Source organism: Zeus faber (genome assembly GCF_960531495.2).
Source record: "Zeus faber genome assembly, chromosome: 12".
Lineage (NCBI taxonomy): Eukaryota > Metazoa > Chordata > Actinopteri > Zeiformes > Zeidae > Zeus > Zeus faber.
This window is the reverse complement of record NC_137196.1, coordinates 23,577,213-23,604,533: the sequence shown is the minus strand read 5'-3', so window position 1 is coordinate 23,604,533 and position 27,321 is coordinate 23,577,213. Positions and strand designations below refer to the sequence as shown.

The following is a 27,321-nucleotide window of genomic DNA, read 5'->3' as shown; positions in this document are numbered from 1 at the left end:
ACCCTAACCCTAAACCTTAACCCTCACCCATACCCTAAACCCTAACCCTAACCCCTAATCCTAACCCACCCTAACCCCAAACCTTAACCCCTAACCCTAACCCTAACCCCTTACCCTTAACCCTAACCCTAAACCCTAACCCACCCTTACCCCAACTCTAAACCCCTAACCCCCTAACCCTAACTCTAACCCCCTAACCCCTAACCCTAACCCCTTACCCTAAACCCTAACCCATAACCCTAACCCCTTAACCCTAACCACTTAACCCTAAACTCTAACCCTAACCCTAACCCCAAGCCCTAACCCTAACCCTACCCCTTCCCCTAACCCTAAACCATAACCCCTAACCCTAACCCTAACCCACCCTAACCCGAACCCTAACCCCCTAACCCCCTAACCCTAACCCCCTAACCCTAACCCCTCACCCTAACCCTAAAGCCTAACCCTAAAGCCTAACCCTAAACCCTAACCCATAACCCTAACCCCCTAACCCTAACCCCTCACCCTAAACCTACCCCTTACCCTAACCCTAACCCCAAGCCCTAACCCTAACCCTAACCCCTAAACCCTAACCCAAACCCTCCCTAACCCCAACCCTAACCCCCTAACCCTTACTCTAACCCCCTAACCCTAACCCCTAACCCTAAACCCTAACCCCTAACCCTAAAGCCTAACCCTAAAGCCTAACCCAAAACCCTAACCCATAACCCATAACCCCTCACCCTAATCCTGACCCTAACCCTAAACCCTAACCCCTTAACCCTAACCCTAACCCTAACCCTAAACCTACCCCTTACCCTAACCCTAAACCCTAAGCCCTAACCCTAACCCCTAACCCTAACCTCAACCCTAACCCCTTAACCCTAACCCCCTAACCCTAACCCCCTAACCCTAAACCCTAACCCTAACTCTCTAACCCTAACCTACCCCTAACCCTTACCCTAACCCCTAACTCTAACATACGTAGTTACATTAGGTAACTACGTACCCTTACGTAGGAACATACACTATATTATAGAGTATTTAACGATGATCTACCCAGCTGACCGTAGCATGGACTGGAGCCTCTGGAGGCAGTACCCTGCCAGGGGGTCGCGTGGTCGGGACTCCAGGAAGCGCTGAGTGTGTCTCATCAGGTTGGGGCTAGGCGGGAACAGGCCGGTGCAGAGCCACATCAGCTGCCAGCCTCGTTCCATACTGAGTCTGAGAAAGAGCACGAAATGAGTCATTCAAGCGTCAATAGTAATTAATGAGTGTACGTGCATCAATCAACGTACATCACTTAAAACAACAAACAACAATAAGGTGGAGAGAAAATAGGGTCACTAAAATAACCGGTACAGTTTACCATGGAAAACGGGACTGAAAGGCGATTAGAAGCTCCAAACTGAAGCCAAAATGCCTCTTTTATAAGGAGAGAGCCTGCCAGCAACAGCATTTAAAACCATGTTTGATAATGTTTTGGTTTTTTTATTTAATAAAAATCTTTAGAAAATATAAATATTGATCTTAATATTGAACTTGTTGTTTGTCATTGTCCAATAACTTCATTATGCTGCTTTGGCAATGCCGTTGTCATGCTGATAAAGCACTTTTGAGTTGAGAGAGAGGGAGTGGAGGGGGAACGGTGGACAGAGACATATCTGCAACTGCAACATTTAAAATGTTCTGTTTTAATTTTAGGTTTTCTGTCCTTACCTGTATTATGTACAAATTTAACATCATTGTTTAAGATTCTCTAATCTTTTCGGTCATCTTCTCTCATTTGTATATATATATATATATATATATATATATATATATATATATATATATATATATATATATTTTTTTTTTTTTTATTATTATTTTTTTTTTCCAGTGCAACAGTCACATTCTTCTGTATTAAATTCAAGTTATATTTTTTCACTTTTTGTTTTTTACTTGCATCCCCATAAAGCCCATTTGAATTGAATTGTATATAAATTCTCAGAGTAAAAGGGGAGAGACGGCGGCAGAGAGAGAGCGAACAGACACTATTCTCTCTCCAACTGTTATAGCCACCGGGTGCCGGAGGTGGCTGTACATGTATAAATAGACGAGAAAAAAACGGCAGAAAACTGGAGCGAGCCGACGGCTGCGTGCGAGCGCAAACTGGAGAATGCACATGCGACGATCACCTGTTGTTGTTGTTGGTCATCTGTCTCATTATTTGGCAGTAGACCTCATCCTGCAGGGCCTCGTGCTGCGTGGCCGGGCCGAATATCTGGTCCGTCAGCTCCGCGGCGCTGCGGGACTGTTTGACCGGGTAGTCGCCCATGTACTTCAGGATGGGTGGCGGCCAGGGTCAAGGAATATTATACACCAAATATACCACCCAACACAGGCTTTTTGAGATAGATAGACCGATAGACAGATAGATAGACAGATAGACCGACAGACCGACAGACCGATAGACCGATAGACAGGTAGACAGACAGGAAAACGGATATATAGACAGATAGACAGATAGTGAAACAGATAGACAGATAGAGGAAAAAATGGCAGTACTGTATCCAATAAACCAAAAAAAGGAAGAATAACCAATTAAAATTTAATCCATGACTAAATAAATATGAATGTTTCATAAGAGTTTCATAAAACAAAGCTTAGTTATCTATGGCCCATACACTACTCATTTGGATGGAATTTGCATTTAAATAAGATGTTTTTTTCCATCCAAATCATCTATTCCAATAACATTTTCATTGTCGCTCCTCTAAGACACCCCGAAAAATAAACAGTTATCAGAATATCTATATCTATATCTGCGATAAAATATAACTACTATGGTACAATAAAAGACACGATGGTACTGTATTGTAAAAGCTCTATTGCTCAATCAGGATATCTATGAAGGCATTGCAGGCCATGGGGCTGAGGTCAGAGCGCTGCGCCAGGCTCTTCAGTATCGGTTGTTTGAGGGGTTCTTTGGAGCAGGCCCACAGCCGCTCCCTGCCGGCCGTTTTGGACTCCCTGCTCGGCTGCCTGGGAAGTGAAACAAAACCAGACTATTACACGCGCAGGCCACGACCAGACAGTTTCACTTCCCCGCTCACCGCCCCCTCGATGCCCGCGTCGCACATTAGAAACACGGAGGCAACGAGCATCAACAAAGAATAGATGGAAAAAAAAAAAAAAAAGATTTTCATCAAAACGAAAAGCTCAACTCAAACGGCCTTTCTATACCTCAGTTGTAAAAAAAAATAAAAAATGCGGGACAAGTGTGAGGAGAGTGAAGTGAAGAAAAGTTGTACTTCACAGCGAGTGGGCGCATTATTGAAATTTGACATTTTATTTTTATTTTTTTATCTGTCCAAAAATGTCCGAAAAGTGTCATTGTTTGTGAGGTGAAATAACGCAAAGTCAAAGGAGCTGAAGGAACTCATTCGTTGGGCTCCGGGTACTGTTGAATATTCTGTGATTTTGCGGGTGAGCCGCAGCAGTGAAAACGGTTGAAGACGGAGACGTTTTCCCCTTACCGGAAGTTCTCAAAGCCGTACTCCTTGAGGGAAATGGGGGCGACGGTCTCCTCCCTCTGCACCAAGCTCTGGCTCAGAGACTTCCTCCTCTGGTAGGGACTCGGCTGGAACAGATTCTGAAGGTTCACAAGCGCGTCACCGTGTTAATTACAGAGTCCCATCGGAGTTCCACAGCCTGCGTGCAGTAACGCACCGTGATTTATAGCGGCGGCGGACGACCATAAATCATCACGTCTTCTTAATTTGTCCGTTAAGTATTTCTGTACTTATTAACCTTTCGAAATTATTTGTTGATTAAGGTCGTCTTCAGAAAATGTTTCCATTAGAATTCCATTACATTAATCAAATATGCTCCGTTTAAGGGAAAAAAAATAAAAAAAAATAAAAGCAGGACTACGATCAGAGCTCTCTACCAGGGTGGTCTCCTGGGGCCGGGTGAGGGTCGGCAGGAACTGCACCGCGTCCATGGGAACGACGCCGCTGCCGCCGGTCTGCTCGTTGGTCGCTCTGTTCCAGCCGCGCTCGGCGGAAAAGTCTCCGTCCCGCGCCATCATCAGCAGGTCTCCCCGCTTGTACGGCAGGTACGAGGGGTCGTCTGCGGATGGATAAAGGGAGAGAGAGAGAGAGAGAGAGAGAGAGGCGGATGAGTGTAAATCCACATCCTTGTCGGCGTAGGTTGTGTTTTCCTACCCGAGTTGTCGGAGTCCCGCGTGGCCAGAGCGAACACCGAGCGTCGTCTCAGCCCCTCCAGGTTCGCCCTGATCAGAGCGGCCATGTCCTCGGCGCCCACGCACTCCAGGACAAACTCCTCCTGGGCCATGGCCAGGCTGAGCCAGCGGCCACTGGATTTACCATCGCTGGAAGGGATCAGGGGGTTTAAAAATTGGCTGCAGATATGAGTTTGAATAATTGCATAATCAATATCTGAGGAGTGTTGGACTGAGATGCCAAAAGGCAATAAACAATGTACAATTTTTTAAATTGAATTGCAGCATGGGAAATCTGATACGAATCAGAATCCGAATCGAAACAAGAAAAACGTAAAAACATTAAAAAATAAAAAATACCCAAACAAATTAAAATACACAACAGAAACACAGCAGAAATAGCCAAATATCTAAAAATATACATGCAAAGTGTGATTCTAGCACGATCAGAACGCAAACCAGCGCCTGCCATCTCCCCGCCGCCATCTTGGACGGATGATGGGTCGGACGGCTCAAAAGGGTATTTTTGACGGCCTGCCTCGGAAGCGTTTGAAATGTTTGAGACGTTGCCCGTACCTGATCGTGTGGACCCCGGTCACCTCGACGTACGGCAGCTCCAGCAGCGTCGCGTCTCTCCCGTCCACGAAGAAGATGCCGCTCCAGTTGACGGCCGCCACAAATCTGTTTTTGGGCAACGGGGGCCCTGCGGACGTGGAGGCAGGTATTTCTTATGAACTTTTTCCAAGCTGTGGTGCATCTGTCTGAAGCACTCTACGGAAGAAAAAAACGGACTCCAAATTTTCGTCTTCCCTCGTCCAATGTGTCCACGCGACTGACCTGACATCATCGTGACTTCGTAGAACTTGGAGAAGTAGAGCGGCCATTTCTGACGTGCCAAGTCGACTATTTCTGCCTTTAAGTCGTCGGGATTCTTCTGGGCACCGAGGTCGTCTCCCTGTGGAAGCAGGATTCAAAACGTTCAATAACGAGCAAAAAGAAAGAACTGTAATTTACGTCGACGACGCTAAAGATGAACCTGGGAGCGGGCGGAAGAGACGAGCTGGATCCATTTCGCCAGGGATTTGGTCTCTATCAGCGAGGTGGCGATGCATTCCTCCACCGCCTTCGCCATGTTTCCCGCGTCGCTGGCGTAGCCAAACTGGATGAGGTTGTGTTTCGCTGCCAGCAGAACATACTCATCCTCCTGAAAGACACAAGAAGGATTCAGTGCGCGTTTTGTATTTTCGATTTCGAGAAACTGTCCTGGTTCTGTGCTACAGTCGCGGAGCGACTAGATAGATAAAACGGTAGATTGCCAACGGTTTTACACAAATTCCTGCTCCAAATGTAGATCGATGCGGATCAAACACGGACCAGAAAACGCCTGAAGTGGGTTCGGCGGTTGCTGTGCGCCAGACACTTTCAGCCGGAAAAAATGCCAAGGAGCAAAATAATAATAAAAATCAGAACAAAAACAATACGGTTCCAGACCTGTGGGATGGACCCCTAATAATAACTTATCCTGAATAATAACTAATCTTATAAAAAGAGGTTAAATATGCTCTTCACAGATTTAAAAATAAAACTGTGTAAAATAGATGAAGTAAAATTTAAATGCAGTCGGGTTAGAATATAAAACAATTATCCATTCGAATTAATAGCAGAGAAAACACAAAATTTCATTTCAAAGACTCGAACATTTTTTAAATGTTTTTCCAGCCTGTCCAAGATAGTTTGTTTATATAAAAACATTAATATTACACTTCCTCTAAATTTCAGTGAGTAAAAATCAGAAGTTGCTGAGGGAACAATCTTGGCAAAACCCCAGATATATTTGAGAACGATGATCACAAAAACATCATGACAAAAATCATTGTTGTTAAGCATTTATTATTTACCATTTATTAATATTAAGCATTAGATTGTCTTGACCCAGAGCTCCCTTGGTTCCTCACCTTCTCGCAGGTGTACTCCCCAAACTTCAGCCCCCCGATGACCTGTCTGTAGATCAGATCGGTGCTGATGGGGTCCTCGGAGCAGTCGTGCCAGGGCGTGAACAGCTCCTTGCGGATGCAGAGCCTCCAGGGGGCGCTGTGCTCCTCCCCGCCCCTCCTCCTCGCCTCCTGCTCGCACTGGGAGATGGCATCCATCACGTGCTTACCCCCACTGCCCAGGGACCACATCTGCAAGGACCAGAGCCAGGGTTAGCAGGGTGTCAACAGTTCTCGCGGCCGGGCCAGGCATCAATGCGCAGTCTCACAGGGGCCTATGCAGCGGGGCCCCAACAATGTATAAAGGGCACATGGCAGTTTTTTCATTAAAATATATTTTTTTATTATTCATAAACAATTGTATTTGGACTTATATGAATATGGATATTCGTGCATGACCAATTTAAAGTTACTTTTTTTATAGTGGATACGATAGAGGACGTAGATAATGCCACAATACCAGTGAATTTGAATAACAGTCATCAAAAGTAAAAAAAATGCTAGTATTTTGAACGCAATGGCATTGTAACTTAATTGGTTGATGTGTTGATGCATACACTGAAAAAAATGAAATCCTCACAAGGCATAAAACATTCAAAGTAGATCCCAAATGAAGTGTGTATTTAGTTCGTAGTGTGAATAGAGTGTGTATTTAGTTTATTTATCCAGTGAATAAAGGAGGTCTCCAACAAAAATTATTATAGTTAAACATCAGAATTTAGACATTAGCGTCGTTTTGATCCTGGTTTCACAAGTTATCTCCCTAAACTGCACTGACTAAACTGAGGCTCCGAAAGGTTGAAAATGATTGCGGCCGATGACAAACTGCCGACGGAGCTCACCTTGTCGTAGAGGCTGATGTAGAGGGAGAAGCCGTAGGTGTCTCTGAGTTTGGTTTCCACGGTGACGGCGTGGCAGACCTCGGCCGCGGTGCAGGACGAGTCCACCGGCAGGGTGAAGCTGCGGTCGTCCATCAGAGCCACAGACACCTCCAGGGGCATCTTGGACTTGGTCGCCTGCAGGAGGGAAGACGTTCATGGGCGGAGAGCGGTTAAAATGAGCTCATCGCAGGTCAGCGAAGACTCACCCCGCGGCGAGAGGCTGCAGCAGAGTGGTAAGTTTCTCAGTAGCGAAGCTTTCAGCGAGGTTGTGCAGTTACAATTGATGGCGACCAATATTTGAAAGGCAGGGGTTGAAAAATAGCGAACCTATCAATTAAAGCCTGTGATAAAATGTTATTATTATTATGTTATTATATAGGTTTTCTTTTATTAAATATAACTTTACATACATAACACAGTGTCACTGGAATAATGACCTGCTCATTTGGCCAATTTTCACATATGAGGAATTCAAAACATACAAAATATACAAAATGTGTACCGTGCGCAAGGTAAATTAAAAGGATAATACAATGGAATAATGATCTCAAAGCTTTGCTCCAAAATTTGAGACCAACAAAAAAATAAAATAAAATAGTTGCACACAAATGAGAAAAGAAACGTTGCATCGCATGGAACGTAAATGTCCCATTAAAGGTATAATTATACGACCTCTGTAATCAAACTCTCTTAGCCCCTTTTTTCGAGCACCCTCCAAATGTGCCGCTGGCCGGAGGCTTTTACCTGGAGCTCTATCCAACATGGTGGCTCTGCTCTCCCTCCGTTGGCCATGACCCGCCGCAGGCGATCGGTACAATACGCTCCATAACCACTGGGACCTCTACGCAGAAAGTTCTGTAAATACTGCACGGTAGATTGGGGATGAATACAGTAGAGCGGAGTTAAAAAAAAAAAAAAAAAAAAAAAAAAAAGTTATAACCGATGGAGAACTTTTGCGAGATTCCAGCTCTGGGTCGGCACACTGACCGCCGTGAGCTCCGGTGACGGAGGGAAGATGCCCAGACACAGAGCCAGCAGCGTCCAGCCTCGCAGCCTGCTCTCCTTCTTGTTGTTGCCCACCAGCTGCTTGCAGATCTGACAGTAAATCTCGTCCCTGTGGCGGCGGGAAAACCCATTCAAAGCGGCGCAGACACAGTACGAAGTCTAAACGGGACGTATCGGGTGGTGGGGTTTCAGCAGAGCAAGGAGTCGCGGGTCTCTGGGAGATTTAAAATCCCGAACCCCTACGTCATTTTCGTCACGTTTTCCCGATTGATCATTGTTGGAGAATTCTCAGTGCGCGGCCGGTGAGGTTAACCTGTCCGCCGCAGGAGCACAAACCGAGCGTATTAAATATATTTATTCTGCAGAATAAAGAGAAAGAGACAGAGTGCTTCAAAACAGTGGCCTTGATCGGTCCGCCCCTGCTTCACTTGAAGAGGCTTTTCTAGACATGAGAGGTCGGGTCCCACTCTGAGACGAGCCCCCGTGATTGGCGGTCGCCTTCAGTAAGAGCTGAGAACACGTTTCCAACAAAGAAAAACGTCCAACACCATCGGTGGCGGGGGTAAAGCACACGTTGAGTGTTTACACAAACGGTTCCTTTTACGAGCTGGAAAAACAAGCGATAACGACTCAAACAGTCGTGACAGTTGTGTGCAGGAACCTAGGACCCCCTGAGAAAGAGTCGGGCGTCACCAAACAAACATATGCCTCAGCAGTTGGACATCACATGGTTGTAGAGTTACGTCATCCATGAACATTGAGCGTCTGCATTTTTCTCCCTCACATAATTCATCATTTTTTTACTGTATCTTAAAATGTACTTCATATACATGTGTCTACAGTAACTCTACGGCGCTTCCACCTTATGTCCGGTCTGGACAGAGCGTATCCAACGATGATGTGCACTTTTTCCAAAGGCGACAACGGTCGGTCCAGTGTGGGTCCCTCTCCAATGAGGATTTCCTCTTCCTCCGTGATGTCCTCTGGCTGAATGCGAGAACGTAGGAAAAAAAAAAAGTGTGGTGTAAAATGACGCCGGGAGAAAGAAAGGACGGGTATGGCCTCGCGTCACCGGAGGTTGTGAGTGAGATTTAAAGGCTGACCTCCTCTACAATAGTGGAGCCTCTTCTGTTTCCTCCGCCAAATTTCTTCTTGTTCTTCCGAAGTATTTTCTGCATCAAAAACCAGAGATGGGTTTGGTTTGAGACAGAATGCAATGCTCCCGCACACACACACACACACACACACACACACACACACGCATACACACACATACAGTACATAAAGGGACATCAGGGTCAAGGCCCCGATTAACAGCTGTGGGATATTGAAGGATATTGAACCATTCTTCAGGGAGAAAAGCCTCCAGTCCTCTGACGGAGGAACGACCTCCCTTCCTCCATCAGGTTCCTGGGAACGTCACGCCGTACCTCGTCCAGTCCCACCAGGTGGCTCAGCCTCCTGCCTTGCCTCTCCACCGAGCTGGACAGGGCGGGGCTGGACGGGGACCTCATCCTCTGCTGCTTGGGCTCCGGGATGTCCCCCATGAAGCGCATGATGATCCACCACACCGTGAGGCACGCCTGGGGGAACGAGGGAGGATGAGAGGGAGCGTCTACATAAACACGAACAAAACACGGTGATTCCTCAGCCGGTTCATCAACGACGTCGGGGCTCACAATTATTACGCCTGGGAAATATTCCTAAGAATTGCGCTAAAAGTTTTACGGGGAGTTCTCTTGAGTCAATGAATGACGTTGGTTTACAGTTTACGCAGCCAAACTGAATTCTAAATGGCGCCTTGTGGTGCTTTTACAGTCTTAAGTCTTTTTCTGTCACGAATGTGTCATTGTCTCTGATGGAGCAATTATCTTATTGTGCGTGCCATCCATCACACCTACTAGGCAGGGAAGCCATAATTTAGGACGGATTTGGGGTTGTTAAATAACCAAGGGGATAGTTAAAATGTCTTGTTGGCGGTTTAGGGGGTTAAGTGTGTTGGTCAAGGACACACCAGGACGCTACCAGGAGGAGATGGGGATCGAACCGGCAGTCTTCAGACGACCAGCCCCACCTCCTGAGCCACTGCCCCCACATTATCAGGAGACCAAATGCTGTTGGTGTGAAATGGCCAGACTGTCGCAACTGGTGATGCCTGGAAGCACTTTCCGACACTTACCCTGTGAGAGAAACTGGTACCGGGGATGGATTGGGGAGAGATGCAACCAGGCAACACCAGGTGGCCCAGTTCTGTCCTTTCTGACCATAGAGGCGCCTGACGCGGCCTTTCGTGACACACAGGCCTCGGCGTGTCCTGAGGACGGCGGCAAAGGGCGTGGTCTACTCACACAAACCCGACGTCACGAGCGGGGCGGTTAAATCTACGTTAATAAGCCCCAGTGACCTGAGGGGACGTCCGCCGTCCTCACCAGAGCGTCGCCCTCGTACTCGTGGGCGAGGAGCGGCTGCCGGAGCCTCTGCCCGATGTGGGTGTGGGTGGCGTCGCCGCAGAAGTGACGGGACGCGAACTGGGAGAAGGCGAAGGCGCCGTCGTCGTAGTCGTCGTAGTCCTCGTCGTCGTCCTCGTCGTCCTCGTCGTCCTCGTCCTCCGCAGGTAGCGAGGGAGGCCCGGGAGGAGGAGGAGGGGTGGGCTGACGGGTGTCGGGAGGCGTGGGCGACCGGGTGGGGAGAGGCGTGAGGAGGGGAGACGACGATGGTGAACAGGAGTCGGGGTCGCCGGCCTCCGTCTCAGTGTTGCTCTCCCCTGAACCCTCCGCAGCGTTTCTGTCCATCTCCAAGTCCTTTTAAAAAATAAAGACATGCAATAATTTCATATTGTAGTTCGCGGGGCTCAAATAACAGGCCCGGGGACCACGTTCGTCATGCGAGAAAATTCAATGCGGCCCCTCTCTATGTGTATAATATAGCGTCTACAAACCCATTTTTAAATCACAATTTTGAATATATCCACACCAATGTGTTGAATGTTTCCATGATATGAAACAGAATGAAACTGAATATAACAAATGTGTTTTGTCGTTATTGATAGGCAATTCAATAAAGCTTGGTGTAAAAAAACAAACAAACAAACAAACAAACAAAAAACAAACAAACAAATAAATAAATAACGTGGTCCCCAGAGGAGAAGACAACCTGGCCAGGGCCCCCAGGTATTTTGAGTTGGAGACCCCTGTTACAGTTTATAGTCTGTTATAGTTTGTGATTAGAGGATACAACACAAGTATCTCCTGATATATTTCAGGGAGTTATATTTGAATGTTTTGTCATGATATTCATACTCTGCAGTACAATATGGGATATGGGATGGTCACATGATATTGCAGTGCATATCGATATTGTGTAATATTCAACCTCTTTTAAACGATCGGGATGACCTTTCCTTTTGACGTCTCAATCACACTTCATACACCGGTTGGGACGGGGACGTCACCTCAAACTCAAAGTCCTCCGGGGCCGCTCCCCGTCGCCCCCCGACGGCCGCGGCGCCGGCTGCCACCGGGAAGCCGAACTCCGTGTCCTGCAGCGATCCGGCGAGCATGGCTTCCAGTCGCCACTGGAGCTCCGACTCCACCCGCGCCTGATCCTCCCGCCCCCGAGTCGACGCATAGAGCTTGCGGTGAGGAGGGCGGGGGTAGGAAGGGAGGGAGACGGGGGAGAGGGGAGGGGCGTGAATAGACGGGTGAGGGTGATGATAATTCCAGGCAACACTACGCGAGGCTGCCGTCGACCTCCGATTACCCCGAAGACGTTCCCTGTGCCAACATGGCCACGTTTAGTCCTGCTCCCTTTTCCCGGGTTTTGGGAGGGATACTTACATCAGTTCTCATCCTTTCCGCCTGCCTCCTGGCCAGCATGCCTCTGGTGCAGGCCTGCAGCACGATGGCCGCCTCCCTTTGCTGTTCCCAGCTCTTTCTGGCTCGGTAGCCTCGCACCTTTCGTGAAAGATGGGTTTGGTGGTTTTTCATTTAGACTTTTTTTGTGGACATCCAAAAAAGAATATTTAAATTATTATTTTCCTTTATCATACCGCTAATGTGAGGGAGACCTACATAGATAGATACATACAAAGACTCACAACGTGGAATTTGACAAATTAAGACAATTAAGAAATTTCTTTCTCAGGAGGAAAAATGAGCGTGCGAACTTAAACTGTTTAATAATAGTCGGATCCCGACACTGGAAGGAGGGTACAATATACGGAAATAAAGCCGCACCCGACTCTGTATGGTCACCGCTGCAGCTCGCTGTCTCTGGTAGTGGAGCTGGAGCTGTCGGCCGTGGACCCTCGCTGACAGGCGCTCAAAGCCCTGCGTGAGCTGGGAGGTGAAAATTAGGGACGGGACGACTGGTTCAGCCGAATCCATGATGTCGTCGCCGGGAGGTATATTACACCGTGTACTCTAATACCTTTCTGTGTTGGTGCTCCGTGCGCGATCGCCAGCGTCTCTGCAGCACGACGGTGGCCTTCCTCTTCCTCACGAAGCGCGTCCTAAGAGGAAGGAAAACATGGAAATGGGACCCGATATCGACGGGGCGGCCACCCGCGCGTGGTCGTCTCGGTTCCCTGCCAACACGGACGTATACCTGTCGCGGTGTGCCAGCATCGCCCTCTGGATGACCGCGGCTTTCTGACAGAGGATGCGCTCCAGCTCCAGCTCCAGCAGAGCGTCGTGAGAATCCTGGAAGAGGGCCAACGCTTTCTTTTAGGGGCGCCTGGACTCAAATCATTTTGTGAAAGTATTCAGATTACATAGTTACAATTACATGGATATACAAATATATTAATCAGGTAAATAAGACACAATTTTCCATCCATTGTCCATGTGACGTTGCATGCTTTGTTGTGTAATTTTACTAAAAAAAAAAAAACTATATATAAGCGACTCGTTAAAAAGAAAATGGCAATTAATTTCACAGGTAATTACCAATCGTACACACGCCATGCCAGCATCAATTTAAACAAGACATGTCGTATGTTACTTAAATGGACTATAGGACTGAAAAAGCCTTGGTCTGGGAAAACACAATAAAACAATGAAAAATAAATACTAATTGACTCAAGGGGGAAAAGCTTTATGTCGGTCGATGTTTGCCGATGATGGACCGCACCTTCAGGAAAACCTTTGTCTTGCCGACTTCCCACTGACCATCCCCAGGCAGCGTGTCTTCCAGGATGACTTTACAACAGGCCATCGCCGTCTCCTGCAGAGACAAAGGGTTTATTTTGTGATTGAGGCGAGTGACGTCCTGACTTGTCCGTCTCCCTGTCCTCATCTCTTTCCGTCCATGCAATTAGTTATAATCGCCATCAGCACCGACGGGGCCCAACCGTGACGCACAGTTTTGGGGTTGCAGGCGGCCGTCCTCAGCAGGACCCTGTAGCGTCCCAGGAAGTCCTTGAATGTGTGGCGGATGGGGAAGCCCAGCTTGTGGATGCGCACGGTGTCCATCATGCCCGAGTAGCTCAGCTGGAGCATGCACAGCTTCCGGTCAAAGCTCTGCAGGACACAGGGGTCAGAGGTCAGAGGTCAACTCAACTCACTGGGTGAACCATTCAAAGTTCTCTATAGGGGAGAGTCTGTGTGGCACTGTGGTTGTTTATTTTGTGAACATATCCGTGTGTATGAGTTTTACGGTGGCAATAGAGAGAATCAATATTGAAACATTGATATTGAATTGGAAATATATATATATTTCATTACTTTATTTGGTAATTAAATGCATGTTATAGATCATATATTGTTACATTATATTATATACACTACTCACAAAAAGTTAGGGATAATTTAGCTTTCGGGTGAAATTTATGGAAAATGTAAAAAGTTCACGTTACAGTGATATTATATCATGAAAGTAGGGCATTTAAGTAGAAGCATGCAATGGTGATTTCCTCATCTCAAACAATTTATTGAAACAAAAGCCAACAATAGTGGTGGGTATACCACAACACAAAATGTCAACGTCTCAATAACTTGTCATGTGCCCTTGAGCATCAATTACAGCTTGACCACCACGTCTCATGCTGTTCACAAGTCGACTTATTGCCTGCTGAGGCGTGGCACCCCACTCTTCTTGAAGGGCGGCCCTCAGGTCATTGAGGTTCTGGGGTACAGAGTTACGAGCCTCTACACAGTGACTCAGCTGATCCCATAGGTTTTTCTATGGGATTCAGGTCTGGAGAAAGTGCAGGTCACTCCATTTGAGGTGCCCCAGTCTCCAGCAGCCGTTCCCTAATGATGCGACCTCGATGAGCTGGAAGATTGTCGTCCATGAAGATGAAATGAGGCCTGTGTTGTTCATGCAGGGGCACAATGACTGGATTAATAATGTTATTCAGGTAGTATGGGCTTGTCACTGTACCATTCAAAGTGTAGGGCAGTTCTGTATTGGCTAGACACACCTGCCCACACTGTAACACCACCACCACCAAAGGCTCGTCTGGCGACAACAGTGACGGATGCATAGCGCTCTCCTTGACGTCTCCAACATCGCTGGCGGCCATCATTTCTGCTCAACGTGAATTGACTTTCATCAGAGAACAGCACTGAGCACTGGTCCCCCGTCCGGCGTAAATGCTCCCTGGCCCGTGCAAGACGATGATGCCTGTGCCTGGTGGTGTGGTCAGGTACCCTTGCAGGTCGTCTAGCACGTAGATCACACTGATGTAAACGGTTTTGAATGGTCAGACGTGACACTTGGGTGCCTCTCACCTCCCTTAAATGTGCCTGGAGTTGAGTGGCATTCATCATCCGGTTCCACAGGCCACTGTTCACAATGAAGTGGTCATCAGTGTGGGATGTGGCCAAAGGACGTCCACTTCTATGCCTTTCTGTGACTCTTCCAGTCTCTGTATCTCTGTTGCAACCTGCTGATGACACTCTGTGACACTCTAAGCTCAGTGGCCACTTCCCTCTGAGAACATCCTGTTTGAAGCCTCGCAATGGCGAGGTGCTGTTGATTAATTGTTAGGTGTCGTCTTGGTCTCCTGATGTCAAAATGTGAACAGCATGATGAAGAGGACCGTTTAAAATACCAATTCTAATTGAACCACAAAATGTATTGGTCGATTCATGGATCAAACAAACACCTGTTGTGAATTTTGCCGTTCAGCTCCTTGTTAGAGAAAAGCAAGTTGTGCAAAAAGTACTGAAACATTGAACAGTTGGACATGTGCATTCAAAAGTTTAGAGAAGGTCAAATTAAGTTCACCTGTAAAGGTTATAGTGCATTTTAGGTCCTGAAATTTCACCCTAAAGCTGAATATCCCTAACTTTTTGTGAGTAGTGTATAAATATTTAATACATTTGATTTCATATTAAATATTGATATTATATTTTCATAATAGGACATTACAAATCCAGTATATATTATATTTGACATATTTTCCTATTTATTATTATTGCTGTTATTATTATTATTATTATTATTATTATTATTATTATTATTTTTTTTTTTTTTTTTTTTATTATTATTATTATTATTATTATTATCCTATATATTATACTATATTTATTTTGATTTATATGAAATATTATAATTTATTGATATATACTGAGTAAAAATCATCTATAATTTTGATAATGGATGGGAAGTTCACCTCTGACTGCTTGCGCTCGTTGGGTTTGAAGCAGCGGATGAAGAAGGGCTGGCAGGCGGAGAGCGCCTTCATCAGGGAATCCAAGGAATGGCGGAACTGGCCGCTCAGTGTGGGCATCTGCTTACGCCCATCCGTCAGGGACTAATGGCGGAGGGCGGAAGGGTGGAGGGCGAAGGAATGTTTTAATGACTCTGACTCAGCCACACATGGCATGAAGTCCACAGCGGCCGTAATCTCCGATCGTTTATCATCGATTCTACGCACTGTACTCACAGATTCTATGATGTCATCAATTGAAAGGCAAATAGAATCTCATATAAATTCTTCTAGTCGGCAGCTCCGCCACGTACCACCTTTTCCCCTTTTTCTTAAGTAAAAAACACATAACTACTCTAGCTACAGTGAAAGTACCACATTTCTACTTAAGCAGAAGTTTAGAAGTACTTGTTCTTAAATTTATAAAACTAGAAGTACATGTCATAGCCAGTGGGAGCTTGTAAGTTAACCTGATTGTGTTAGACGTAGAAAAAGGTGGAGTAAAAGTTGAAAGTCTCCGAAACTGAATATACTCAGGTAAGTACAGACAATTTACTGAAGTACAGTTACAAAGCTACTTTAGTACTTTGGAACTTTCCACCGCTGCTTCACTACTTTCAGGGAATTTGGCGGCTCCACATGACGCGCAGCCTCATATAAGTGACAGATTCAATTTCTTAAATTAAATTGGGGTTTATTTTCGCGCCGTACCCGGAGGGAGCTCCTGGGCGTCATGATGACCCTGCTGTTTCCAGGATTCTTCTCGCTGTTGTTGGAGAGCTCGTTTTCAAATATCTGGTGGAGCAGCTCGCTGCCGGACGTGTCGATCATCTCGATGATGTCACGGCTGATGGCGTCTCTGTTCTTCTCCAGGAATCCTGGACGGGAAGGATAAACTGTTTAGAAGGAACCTTCACAATTTCAATGACGAATTGTTCCGTGGATGTGTGTGCGTGCGTGTGCGTGTGCGTGTGTGTGTGTGTGTGTACCATTCGTGTCGTAGTGGACTGCTCCCGCAAAATGGTTTACCCCAAAGTCCTTCTCCAGCTGGGTCTTGGAGGGGATGTAGCTGCTGTTCCTGCCGTGCTGCTGGTTCATCTTGTTCAGGAGAGTGTCATCTGTGCCCTGAGGAACACCACCATAATATGATAACAACTCGCCAGGTTCCATCCATCCATCCATCCAGCCACCCATCTATCTATCAATCCCTCTATACATCCATCCATCCCACATCAATCCATCCATTCATACATTGATACATCCATCATCCACCCATATATCAATCCCTCTATCCATCCATTCATCAATCCATCCATCCACCTATCCATCCCTCTATCCATCCAACCATCCATCCATCCATTTCTCCATCTATCATCCATCCATCCATCCACCCATCCATCTATCTATCCATCCATACATCTACATATTAATCCATCTATTCATCTATCCATCCATCCATTCCACCCATCTTCATATATTCATTCATCCATCCATCTATATATCCATCCATCCATCCATCCATCCATCTGCCATCCATCTATGTACATATCATCTACTATCCATCCATCCACCTATGCAACCATATCTATCGTTATAAAAAAGCTAAATAAGGTGATGAACTTTAGACCTTTTTTTATCTTCCCACTCTCAGAAAGTGGTCACAGTTCATGGTAGGAACCTTGGAACCTTGGCCGATATTAGGTGCCGTACCTTGGGGAAGTGGCTCTCCTCGTCGATCAGGGCCAGCAAGTTGCAGGGTTTCCCCGCCAGAAGGTCCAGGGTCTGCTGGTTGTCTATGAAGCTGATGCTGGTCCACACCACGCCCTCTCTCAGGTACTCGTCCTGCTCCAGCTTGAAGACGTGGCGCACAAAGAACTGCTGCAGCTCCTCGTTGGCCAGGTTGATGCACAGCTGCTCAAAACTGAAAAATAAACATTCGGTCGTTGAGTGTTATTATAGTGTTATAGTGAAGTTATTAGCTGTAAAAGTGCTGCGGATGGGACGGGACTTTTCTGGAACCTGTTTGAGTTGAAGTTCTCGAAGCCGAAGATGTCCAGGAGGCCGATGGATCGGCGGCAGGAACCAGGACTGTTCTGTGACGTCTTGTGGATGACGCTGTTGATTCTCCCAACGATCCAGATAAACAGCTTGTTGTAGATCGCCTGCGAAAATGCACACAAACAACTGCTCAATTAGATAGATAGAAATAAAGATAAATAAAGAATAAAGAAAGATAATAAAACATTAAAAAAAACTATGGAAATATGCAATAAACCTAAGAATTAACTAAATTAAATATATAGCTTCCAATATACAATAAACCTAAAAATGAACAAACAAAAAAACAATTTATATTGCAACTGGTGGAGTTTTGCACCTTGACCAAGGCGTCCCTGCAGTTGGAGGCCTGCTCTGTGGTGAGGGGCTTAGTGACCATCTCCCTGTTGGTCAGGAGGGACCGGTGGGTCAGACTCTTCTCCAGGGCGGTGCCCCGGACCTGCAGCCGAAAAAACAATACATTAGACATTACAGAAGATTTCTGTCATTTCCACCTGGTATCGAAATGTTCGATACCAGGTGGAAATTGGATTGTAATCTCTTTTGCACAACAATGGTTGTTTTGCTTGTCAGTCACAGTACAGGGATGTCCCTCTGACAACCTCTAGAGAGGTTTTTTTAAATGTGTTTATGTGGCATCATTTTATTTCTTATTTATTTGAGTATTATTTTTTATTGTTTGTTGTTAATTTTAGGTTTATTTGTATTGTTCATTCTTAATTTGGGGAGTTATTTTATATTGCCCATTTCTTCTTGTTTCTAGTTTGTTTTTCTGGTTCATTGTATATTTTTTGCTTTGTTTCATTTATTTATAATTTTGCATACTTCATTAATCCCTCTGGGGTAAGTTAAGTATCCTCTGCCTTTGACCCATCCTATACCTAGGCACAGTAGGCAGCCGCAGTGCTGCGCCCGGGAACCAACTCCAGCTCTTTTTGCCAGTGCCTAGCTCAGGGGCACCGACAGGAGCATTAACCCCCTAACAAACATGTTTTTGATTGTTGGAGGAAACCGGGGCACCCGGAGGAAACCCACAAGAAACACGGGGAGAACATGCAAACTCCACATAGTAGGGACCTGGGACGGCCGGGATTTGAACCCAGGACCTTCTTGCTGTGGGGACAAGAGCGCCATCACTGAGCCAACGTGTCGCCAATTCAACCGTTTATTGTTTATTCTTTTGTGCATTGCCAATGTTTTTCTGGCTGCAATAGGTAGTTTATAGGAGAGTGAATGTCATTCACCATGACTCAAAGTTTACTTTCTTTCGTTTATTTCATGTCACTCTACAGAACAGCACAGGTGACTTCTCAAACCCACCTTGAGTAGTGCGGACGAGAAGCTGAAGTGTCTTGATTCGCTGACCTCGCTGCTGTCCATGTTATTCGTGGAAGTGGCTGGTGAGACACAAAATAAACACAAAATAAACTGGAGAAGAGAATAGGACCAGTCAACATTCACTGAAAAAGAGATCGATGGCGTCTGTTTAGAATTATGAGAGGACTGACACTCAAAAGGACTCCCAGCATCAGTCTGGCACGTTGCGCTAGAACGCCCCCCCAACCCCCCGCAAAAAAAAACGCAATTAAATCGATTTAAATCCATCTTTGGACGCCCACCTTCAAACCCGACGTTGCCCAGGTGCAAGATGGCCGCCAGCGTCTTGAGGATGTCCCAGCGCTGAGACTCGCTGAAGGTCAGGATCTGCAGAGCCGACCAGATTCGAGCAAAGTCTTGGGCGTCGTCGCGGCCCTCGCACGTGATGCGGTCGCCCTGCAGGACATGGGATGGGAGGTTTGAGTTCAAGTTTTTAGAGTAACACCACAATGCAAACACAACTTATTTGAATAATTCCTAATTCAACAACGCCCCGATGCATCTGAAACCATCATTTTCCCATCGAAAATAAAAGTCCAAAAGATTCTCTGTGTTTGAGATTCTCTGAATTTCACTACAAGTGGCAGTATTCCATTCAAAACTGCAATGTTTTTTGCAATGTTTTTTTTTCCCCCCTGTATGATTTGACGAGGTGGGAATATTTTTTGTTCTTTTTTTTTTTTTTAATCTTCATCCGTGTCGACATCACTCGTTCCTGACCACAACTGGCTACACTGGTTTATCAAATTCCCCGCAAATTCCTTTCACCGACAATGGAAACAGCGTACAGAGGAGCGCATGCAGAATGAAAATACATAGAATTTTCTTATATAATGCCAGCTAAAAGAACTATCAAATATGAGGGTATTTCTTAAAACAAAATAATTTTAAGGATTACCACTTTAATATAACTCAGAATTCCACTGATATTGGTATTATAATATTCTGATATTTAGACACGCTGCAGTCTCACCTTTGTGAGGAATGTGTATTTCGTCGCATCCTTCAGACTCAGCTTCTTCCTCTGCTCTGGGGTGATCCCCGCCAGCATACAGTAGAATATGTGGTAGTTCCTCTCCTCCGAGGCCTGGGGGGCGTGATAATGAATTTAACCCTCCATTATCTCAACCCACCAACAACAACGATAAGTCAACGAGAGCGGGCGGCACCGAGGCGCCATAAAGATTAGGGGGTTTATGCTGTCATCGCTCCCGATGATAAACTCGGAAACACAGCGACGCCACGGATGTGATACGGAACAATCAACGGTTTCGTTTACGGGACAGAGTGGGTTTGTTTATTTTAAAACGGCAGCGCAACGATATACAATTTTGATAAGCTCAAGGCGGATTTGCACCGTATCCCTATACGCATCTGACAGTCGGTTCATCCCCCTCGTGGCCGTCGGATGAACTGTGTCTGGGTTTCCCGTCACAACGGGTACGTCGGAGGAAAAAAAGGCCGATTCCCATAAGAAGCACGACTCACGCGGTTCCCGGTGGTGGTGGCAGACGGAAACCCGTCGCATGATTTGGAAAATTTGGGAGTAGATGGCACTTTCATGGCTCTACGGTACATAATCGTTGATTTGCTGTGCGGGGAATAAGGGCAGAAAGGCGCGGTGTGCGTGACCTGGTGGCAGACGCGGGACTTCTCCAGGAGGTACTGCTCGATGCGGGCCCCTTCGATGACCCCGTCGCCGTTGAAGAACACCTCCAGGTACTTCCCGAAGCGGCTGGAGTTGTCGTTGCGTGTCGTCTTGGCGTTTCCGAACGCTGCGGGGGTTGAGGGACATTTATTCCAATGCTTGATGAAATACTTAAGAGACTTCTAGCTCTGTTTCTCTCTCTCGCTATGTGCCTATTAAATATAAAGTACAAGTGTATTATATGTAAGTATAAACGCTTGGAAATTAAGTCACTATGGTGCCCTCTAGGGTTCAGGAAAATTGACAAATAAAATGTCTATTTTTTGACGATATACCTCGATATTGATAATTTGACAATATTTTGGGGATAACAATTGTAAAGCAGGTTGAGACATTGATCAGAACAGTCTATGGAGTTCAGAAAGTTGCATTACTTTACTGTAAACGCAGCCTTAAAGACGCCATCTAACAATATCACGATGTGACCCAAAGTCAAAATCCGAGACGACATCTAGTCTCGCCATATCACAATATCGACGGATGCCGCCCTAGTACCCTCCAGAATCGGGTTGGACTCCAGTATCTGCTGCTCGATCCAGGAGTGCTGCCCGCTGACCGCAGCCAGGAACTGGAGAATCAGCTTGGAGCTCTCCGTCTTCCCTGCACCCGACTCCCCGCTGGGAGAGAGAGAGAGAGAGAGAGGGAGAGGGAGAGAGAGGGAGGGAGAGAGGGAGAGAGGATGAGAGAGAGGGAGAGGGAGAGAGAGAGAGGGGGGAGAGTATACTTTGACTTTTAAGATTCCTTTATTTGCAGTAAGTCATGTCACAGCAGCAGCAACTGGATCACAAAGGAACCAAAAAAACATAGCAAAAACCAGAGACAAGTCAGTCAGCAAGAAATAGGCAGCAAGAGTACAGACGTCCCTCTTCAGAGAGGGAGAGAGAGAGAGAGAGAGAGGGAGTGAGAGGGAGACAGAGAGAGGGAGACGATGGAGGGAGAGAGAGAGAGACAGAACGAGAGAGAATGAGCTAGAGAGAGAATGAGAGAGAGGGGGAGAGAGAGAGAGAGAGAGAGAGAGAGGGAGAGAGAGAGAGGGAGAGAGGGAGAGGAGGGAGGGGGAGAGAGAGAGAGGGAGTGAGAGGGAGACAGAGAGAGGGAGACGATGGAGGGAGAGAGAGAGAGACAGAACGAGAGAGAATGAGCTAGAGAGAGAATGAGAGAGAGGGGGAGAGAGAGAGAGAGAGAGAGAGAGAGAGAGAGGGAGAGGAGGGAGGGGGAGAGAGAGAGAGAGAGAGAGAAAGAGGGCGAGAGAGAGAGAATGAGAGATAGATGGAGAGGGGGAGGGAGGGGGGGAGAGGGAGAGAGAGAGAGAGAGAGAGGGAGAGGGAAAGAGAAGGGGAAAAAACAGTAACAAAAGGGACGTAAGCACAATCAGTTAAAGTGGTAATCCGTGAGCCCGTTCCGTGTTGGCTGAAGTCCCGGGATCCAATCCGGAAAAAAAACACCGAAAAAACCCGAGGGCGCCGTTGGTTTTTTTTGTGGATGTTCGTCCGCATCGCATTGACGTGGCGCCCGTGAACGCCAGCGACCTCTTTTTTCCGTGTGCCGATCCGTGGGGGTCCTGACCTGATGATGCAGCACTGGTCCTTGTCGAAGCGCCTCATGTCGAAGTAGCAGGCGTTGGCCACGGCGAAGATGTGCGGCGGGAGCTCCCCGAGCTGGCGGCCTCTGTACAGCCTCACCTGGGGGGGGGGGGGACGCGGCGTCAGTATCGGGTTTAAACGGGAGCGGGCGCGATGCGGCGAGGGGGCCACACGGGGCCCGGCGCTCCAGCCTCACCTGCTCGGCCGTGTAGATGGGAAGCTCCTTGTAGGGGTTCACCGCCACCAGGACGGAGCCGGTGAAGGTCTGGTGGGAAACGAGAGGGAAGGTGCGTCAGGAGCGCGGGCGGGTTACAAGGCAGCGTCCCGTGTCCGAGGCGGGGGGCGGGGGGCGGGACCTACGTAGATGATGCCCTGTCTGTGTCGGACCAGCAGGTTCCTGAGGAGGCCGGCCTCCGTCAGGTCCCCCAGTCGGATCATGTCGTCCACGCCCTCCACCGACGTCGGGTGCATGGCCCTGACGGAGGCCTCCTGCTCCGAGGTGATGGTGCGTTCCTGGGACGAAATAAAACGGAATAAAATAAAAATGCGGGCGGCGGCGGGGGTGGGGCTCTGGTGTCGGCAGCAGGTGGGGGCGGGTGGCGACGGCCTGAGCGGCGAGGCTGTGTTTCGACCCCGACGCACCAGAATACAGCGGCTGAGCCGAGTGTGATGGCGTGGGACGGAAGAAAAAGCTGAATTTTACCAGGGAGGCCCAAACCGGCCCAAACCGGCCGAGTTAAAACTCTTTGTACCGGTCTGACAAGAACTGTGAAGAGCTGTTTTCCATTCGACAACAGCTCTCTGACCGTTATTGATCACCCGGAGATTTACTAAATTTGGGGGTTTTTCAGTTTGAAAAAGAAAATGCAAGAGTTTTTAAGACCATTTTCATAGCAACGTAAAAGACTAAGACTGACATCTCGGGCACAAACATTAAGTACATACAACTATACCTATACCTACTATATACTTAACGACAACTATACTGTATAAGGCAAAATTATAACTGTTAATTTGAGGTCATACGCTTGTTGCTCAAAGACTTTAAATCTTAAAAGTGAAAAACCTCAAAAATCTTTATTTCAGCCAATGGAATCTACATTCTCATTTGTTTGCTTGATCCGTTTAATATTGTTAAGGCTTTTCTTAATGAAGGAAAACAAATGACGTCAAAGATGAAGTGATTCAAGTACTCAAAACAACAGATTGGGGTTTGTTTTTTTTGTTTTTTTTAACACCCCCACCCACACACGTGCATGGTTCCGACATTTTTCTTTTTCTTTTTGAATTACCTTTCCCTCGTCGTCCACCACCACGCAGCGTCCAGGGTGCGTCTCTGTGACCCGGCCTCCGATGGACACCCCGATGTGGGAGTCCACCCACACCCACTCGCCCTGCGGACCCCGGAGCACGGTGGGCACGACACGGTCATTCTTTTGACATTTCTTAGATTCGATTCAAAGGATCCGGAAAGTACAGGAGGTGATTCCCGACACGGTTGGGCGATCATTTCCTTGAACGGGTGACCGTAAAAAGATGACGACGCAGGCTTTGCCGTCGGGGGAACGCGCACCTGCTTCCGCGAACAATAAACATGAACCTCGATCAGAGAAGCGAGTGTTAAATACTCGGTCTGGAGCTTTACCTTTGTCAGCATCGCAGACATCTGTGGTCTCCTCACGCTTCCCAAATAACTTACCCCGCTGGATCACATCGTCTGAGTCCCTGAATTAAAAGAAGAGAACAAACACTGCATTGATGCAGCATAGGCCCATAGTGTCATAATGAGGAAACAATAATATCAGCATCAGGTTCATAAACAGCATTAAACTATGACACATGCACACGGCATTCACACGCACACCCTGATTTTAGTCGATTGATAGATTGATATTCATGTATTTATCATTATTTTCTTTATTATTATTATTATTATTATTATTATTATTATTATGGGCAATCAGCATAACGCATTTAAAAAGCAAGAATATTTTTAATAAAAATAAAAGAATAGGCACATTTAAGTATCTTTAGAGCTTATTGTGCGCAATCACCGGCTGTCATGACATTTCACTGCATATATGTGTGAACGTACGTATATGTATGTGACAAATAACCTCTTCAAATGAACATGAAATATACAAAGAAAATATCCAAATATACAAAAACATACAAAAGCGATTCTATGCACAGAATAAGTTATGGCTGGTATGTATGGCAATAATTATTCAGATTATTCTGATTATTATTATTATTATTACTATTATTGTTGTTGTTGTTAATTTTGTATTTAAATATGTTTTAATGATCCTTCAACGCCTTTGAAAACGATCTCACCTGGCAAGTCTCCCCCACCCCGTGCGGAGATCCGTTAGAACCCGGTCCGGTGCCTGAGCCCGTGTGCGGCCGCCCGGGTCAGCCGAGCGGGACCCGAAGCAGCTTTATGGCCTCTTTTGACTTTGACCTTCCTCGGGCAAGGAGACGAGCGAGGCGGAAACGAGAACGACGCCGGTCGAGCGGTCAAAGGCCGTGATCGGACTCTTCCCACGGCGCCCACGTAAAGCGGCCGCCGCCCCCGCCGCCCCACGGGGGGGGGGGGGTCGTCCGTGGCCTCCCCGGCGGCCCGAGGCGCTGCGTTTTGGACCCGCTGAACCCCGGGTCGCGTGGACCGGAGGAGACCCGCCCCGCGTTTCCTTTACGAAGATACATGTGTAATGTAACGTAAAAACACGCGCGTTCAGCCGGTGCGAGGCACATCCCCGGACGTGCGCTCGGGGGACGTGCTGCCGGGAGCGGCCGCTTCGTCAACTTCTGCCACACCCGCAAATGAATGACTTATCTCCGCTTCAGTGTGCGTGTATCCTATCTTCCATTCTATCGGGTTTTAATCAGCTGCCCAGTGGAGATTTATCTTTTATTTACTTCTTATTCGACCTTATGTGATTGTTTTATTCATGTCCCATTTTTGGTTCCCTCTTAAGTGCATTGTGCGTACTATTTCTATCGTTGGCATATTTTGATGATTTCTAATTCTGCATTTTGAGTTTGACATTTGACTTTCTTTTTTTTGTGTGTATAAAGGGGGGGTAAAGTCTAATTCTGATCATCAGCAAAAGCCAAAAAAAAAAAAAAAAAAAACACGGAAAACGGGCGTTTTTAAAAAGATTCCGGCACGTCTCAAGTACAACTTCTAACACACCAAGTACAACTTCGGCGGTGGCCAATCGAACGCGGCCTCGGCACATTGACTGTTAATACATAACAGGGACGCAAAGAAGTACACGTTCCGTCGGGTAACGCACGTAGCGTCACCTTTTTGAGTCACCGGGGAGCGTCCGTTTACGCCCCTGTCACGGCGCCGTTGCCGGGAAGCAGCGCGATAAACGCGCTCACCGGTCGGTATTAGAGCCCGGCGTGTTGGGTTTTTTTTGGGAGGCGCGGGCGTCGTTGGGCCGACGGAAGAACGCGCGCACGCGGCAGCGTTCAGGCGGGGCTCTTATCTCCCAGCTCATTAACAGGGTCAACTCCACGGCTGATAAGGGGATTTGCAGAGCTCTGGCTCCTCCCTGGGTATTGATCATTGACTTTTCTTCCTCGGGTCGTCATGGAAACGGGGTGGACAAGGACCTGCAGAGCACGTGCAGGTCGACTTATATTTCTTATATTTAAGTGTCATTGGGTGAATTTTTTTTTTCCCCCCCGCCCCGTCAAAGGAGTCGCTCGTTGAATATATTCTGCATTATACTCTTGTTTCCGTCGTTTACCCGCTACACGCGATCGGCTTGTATCCTCGTCTCTATAAACCTTTCAACGGGATCGGTGCGTTTCCCCATTGATTCCGTGATTCCGGAAGCTCCCTTATGAGGGGAAAGTTCAAAAGCTATAAATCATGGCCTTAAACCCGTTAACTGCAGTTGCCACAGTTAATTGTTTTTAATACACCCCCGGGTGATCCAGAGCGCCGCGCCGTTTGTTTGTCCAAGCATTATACCGTTTGACGTTTTGCGCCCCAACTTGACACAATATTGCTTCACTGCTCGTACTCAATAAAAACAAATGTTAATTCCAGCGTGTATGGCAGATTTTCTTTAATGATTTTTTAAACTTTGGACTTCAATTACAGCGTCACAACAAGGCTCCATATTAACACAGTATAGGACCAGACTGCTCTACTAAGGTTGGAAACATTTTAATTATGGAAAGTCAGTTTTTTTTATTGTCAGAATTAAGACAAAACCAAAAGAAAAAAAAAAAGCACCACATATAAGACATTTGTCCCTTCCAACCACTCACACCATTTATTTACCTATCAGTTTTGAGACAAGATTTTAATATTGAGACAAGTGGGACTTCTGCTATCAGGCTATACATATTTTTAGTTGCATTTTTGAAAAGAACCAAACTTTCACATGAATTTACCAAGTGAAACCTCTGAAAAGGCTTTCTGAAAACATTTCAACCTAGAAGTCCTTTTTGTTTTTTTAAATTCAATGAGCGATATAATCTGGTCGGGGCGAAGATTAAGTGTGAGAAATATCGGCAAATAATTTCTAGCGAGCTTAGTGGAGTCCTCCTCCGACTTTTAAAAATAATACCAAAAAATAAAACCAATAGTTCACTTTACCACCACTTGGTACAACACAGACGTATATGAAGATCTCCCAGATCCTCGCGATGAAGAACCGTTCGGTCGGGCCTGATGAGGCGGCATCTGCCCTCTCGTTGAAGGGCCTGCACCATCACACGGATATATATTCATTTCATTGAGCACAGAAGTCATCACACCCCGAAACCATTGGGAACTAAAGCGCCACTATGGAGAATGAGGATGTTGCTGCGGTAAAATCAGGTTTCCCG

The 27,321-nt window shown here is 46.7% G+C and overlaps 1 protein-coding gene across 1 annotated transcript in view; it reads right to left on the bottom strand.

Annotated features, from left to right (window-relative positions):
* LOC307237702 (unconventional myosin-VIIb-like) overlaps nucleotides 1-22,950 on the bottom strand; it is a gene marked incomplete at its 3' end in the record, with an annotated part of 25,924 nt that extends 2,974 nt beyond the window's left edge. Inside the window, exons 1-38 of the mRNA XM_080010465.1 lie at nucleotides 22,825-22,950; nucleotides 22,661-22,729; nucleotides 22,448-22,563; nucleotides 21,377-21,498; nucleotides 20,806-20,948; nucleotides 20,147-20,260; nucleotides 19,416-19,569; nucleotides 19,117-19,193; nucleotides 18,116-18,235; nucleotides 17,758-17,900; nucleotides 17,449-17,659; nucleotides 16,728-16,863; nucleotides 16,450-16,616; nucleotides 15,703-15,843; nucleotides 13,445-13,603; nucleotides 13,215-13,307; nucleotides 12,690-12,784; nucleotides 12,513-12,594; nucleotides 12,320-12,421; nucleotides 11,921-12,037; nucleotides 11,536-11,715; nucleotides 10,514-10,885; nucleotides 9,515-9,667; nucleotides 9,188-9,256; nucleotides 8,947-9,071; nucleotides 8,067-8,193; nucleotides 7,824-7,943; nucleotides 7,041-7,214; nucleotides 6,163-6,390; nucleotides 5,244-5,411; nucleotides 5,045-5,162; nucleotides 4,784-4,910; nucleotides 4,191-4,357; nucleotides 3,914-4,095; nucleotides 3,501-3,616; nucleotides 2,870-3,006; nucleotides 2,160-2,313; nucleotides 1,039-1,203 (exon numbers count right to left, since the gene is read on the bottom strand). Of these exons, the coding sequence (XP_079866591.1) occupies nucleotides 1,039-1,203; nucleotides 2,160-2,313; nucleotides 2,870-3,006; nucleotides 3,501-3,616; nucleotides 3,914-4,095; nucleotides 4,191-4,357; nucleotides 4,784-4,910; nucleotides 5,045-5,162; nucleotides 5,244-5,411; nucleotides 6,163-6,390; nucleotides 7,041-7,214; nucleotides 7,824-7,943; nucleotides 8,067-8,193; nucleotides 8,947-9,071; nucleotides 9,188-9,256; nucleotides 9,515-9,667; nucleotides 10,514-10,885; nucleotides 11,536-11,715; nucleotides 11,921-12,037; nucleotides 12,320-12,421; nucleotides 12,513-12,594; nucleotides 12,690-12,784; nucleotides 13,215-13,307; nucleotides 13,445-13,603; nucleotides 15,703-15,843; nucleotides 16,450-16,616; nucleotides 16,728-16,863; nucleotides 17,449-17,659; nucleotides 17,758-17,900; nucleotides 18,116-18,235; nucleotides 19,117-19,193; nucleotides 19,416-19,569; nucleotides 20,147-20,260; nucleotides 20,806-20,948; nucleotides 21,377-21,498; nucleotides 22,448-22,563; nucleotides 22,661-22,729; nucleotides 22,825-22,935 (5,354 nt within the window). The 5' untranslated portion in view covers nucleotides 22,936-22,950. The remainder of the gene's footprint in view (nucleotides 1-1,038; nucleotides 1,204-2,159; nucleotides 2,314-2,869; nucleotides 3,007-3,500; nucleotides 3,617-3,913; nucleotides 4,096-4,190; nucleotides 4,358-4,783; nucleotides 4,911-5,044; nucleotides 5,163-5,243; nucleotides 5,412-6,162; nucleotides 6,391-7,040; nucleotides 7,215-7,823; nucleotides 7,944-8,066; nucleotides 8,194-8,946; nucleotides 9,072-9,187; nucleotides 9,257-9,514; nucleotides 9,668-10,513; nucleotides 10,886-11,535; nucleotides 11,716-11,920; nucleotides 12,038-12,319; nucleotides 12,422-12,512; nucleotides 12,595-12,689; nucleotides 12,785-13,214; nucleotides 13,308-13,444; nucleotides 13,604-15,702; nucleotides 15,844-16,449; nucleotides 16,617-16,727; nucleotides 16,864-17,448; nucleotides 17,660-17,757; nucleotides 17,901-18,115; nucleotides 18,236-19,116; nucleotides 19,194-19,415; nucleotides 19,570-20,146; nucleotides 20,261-20,805; nucleotides 20,949-21,376; nucleotides 21,499-22,447; nucleotides 22,564-22,660; nucleotides 22,730-22,824) is intronic.
* Between the last annotated feature and the right edge of the window lie 4,371 nt (nucleotides 22,951-27,321).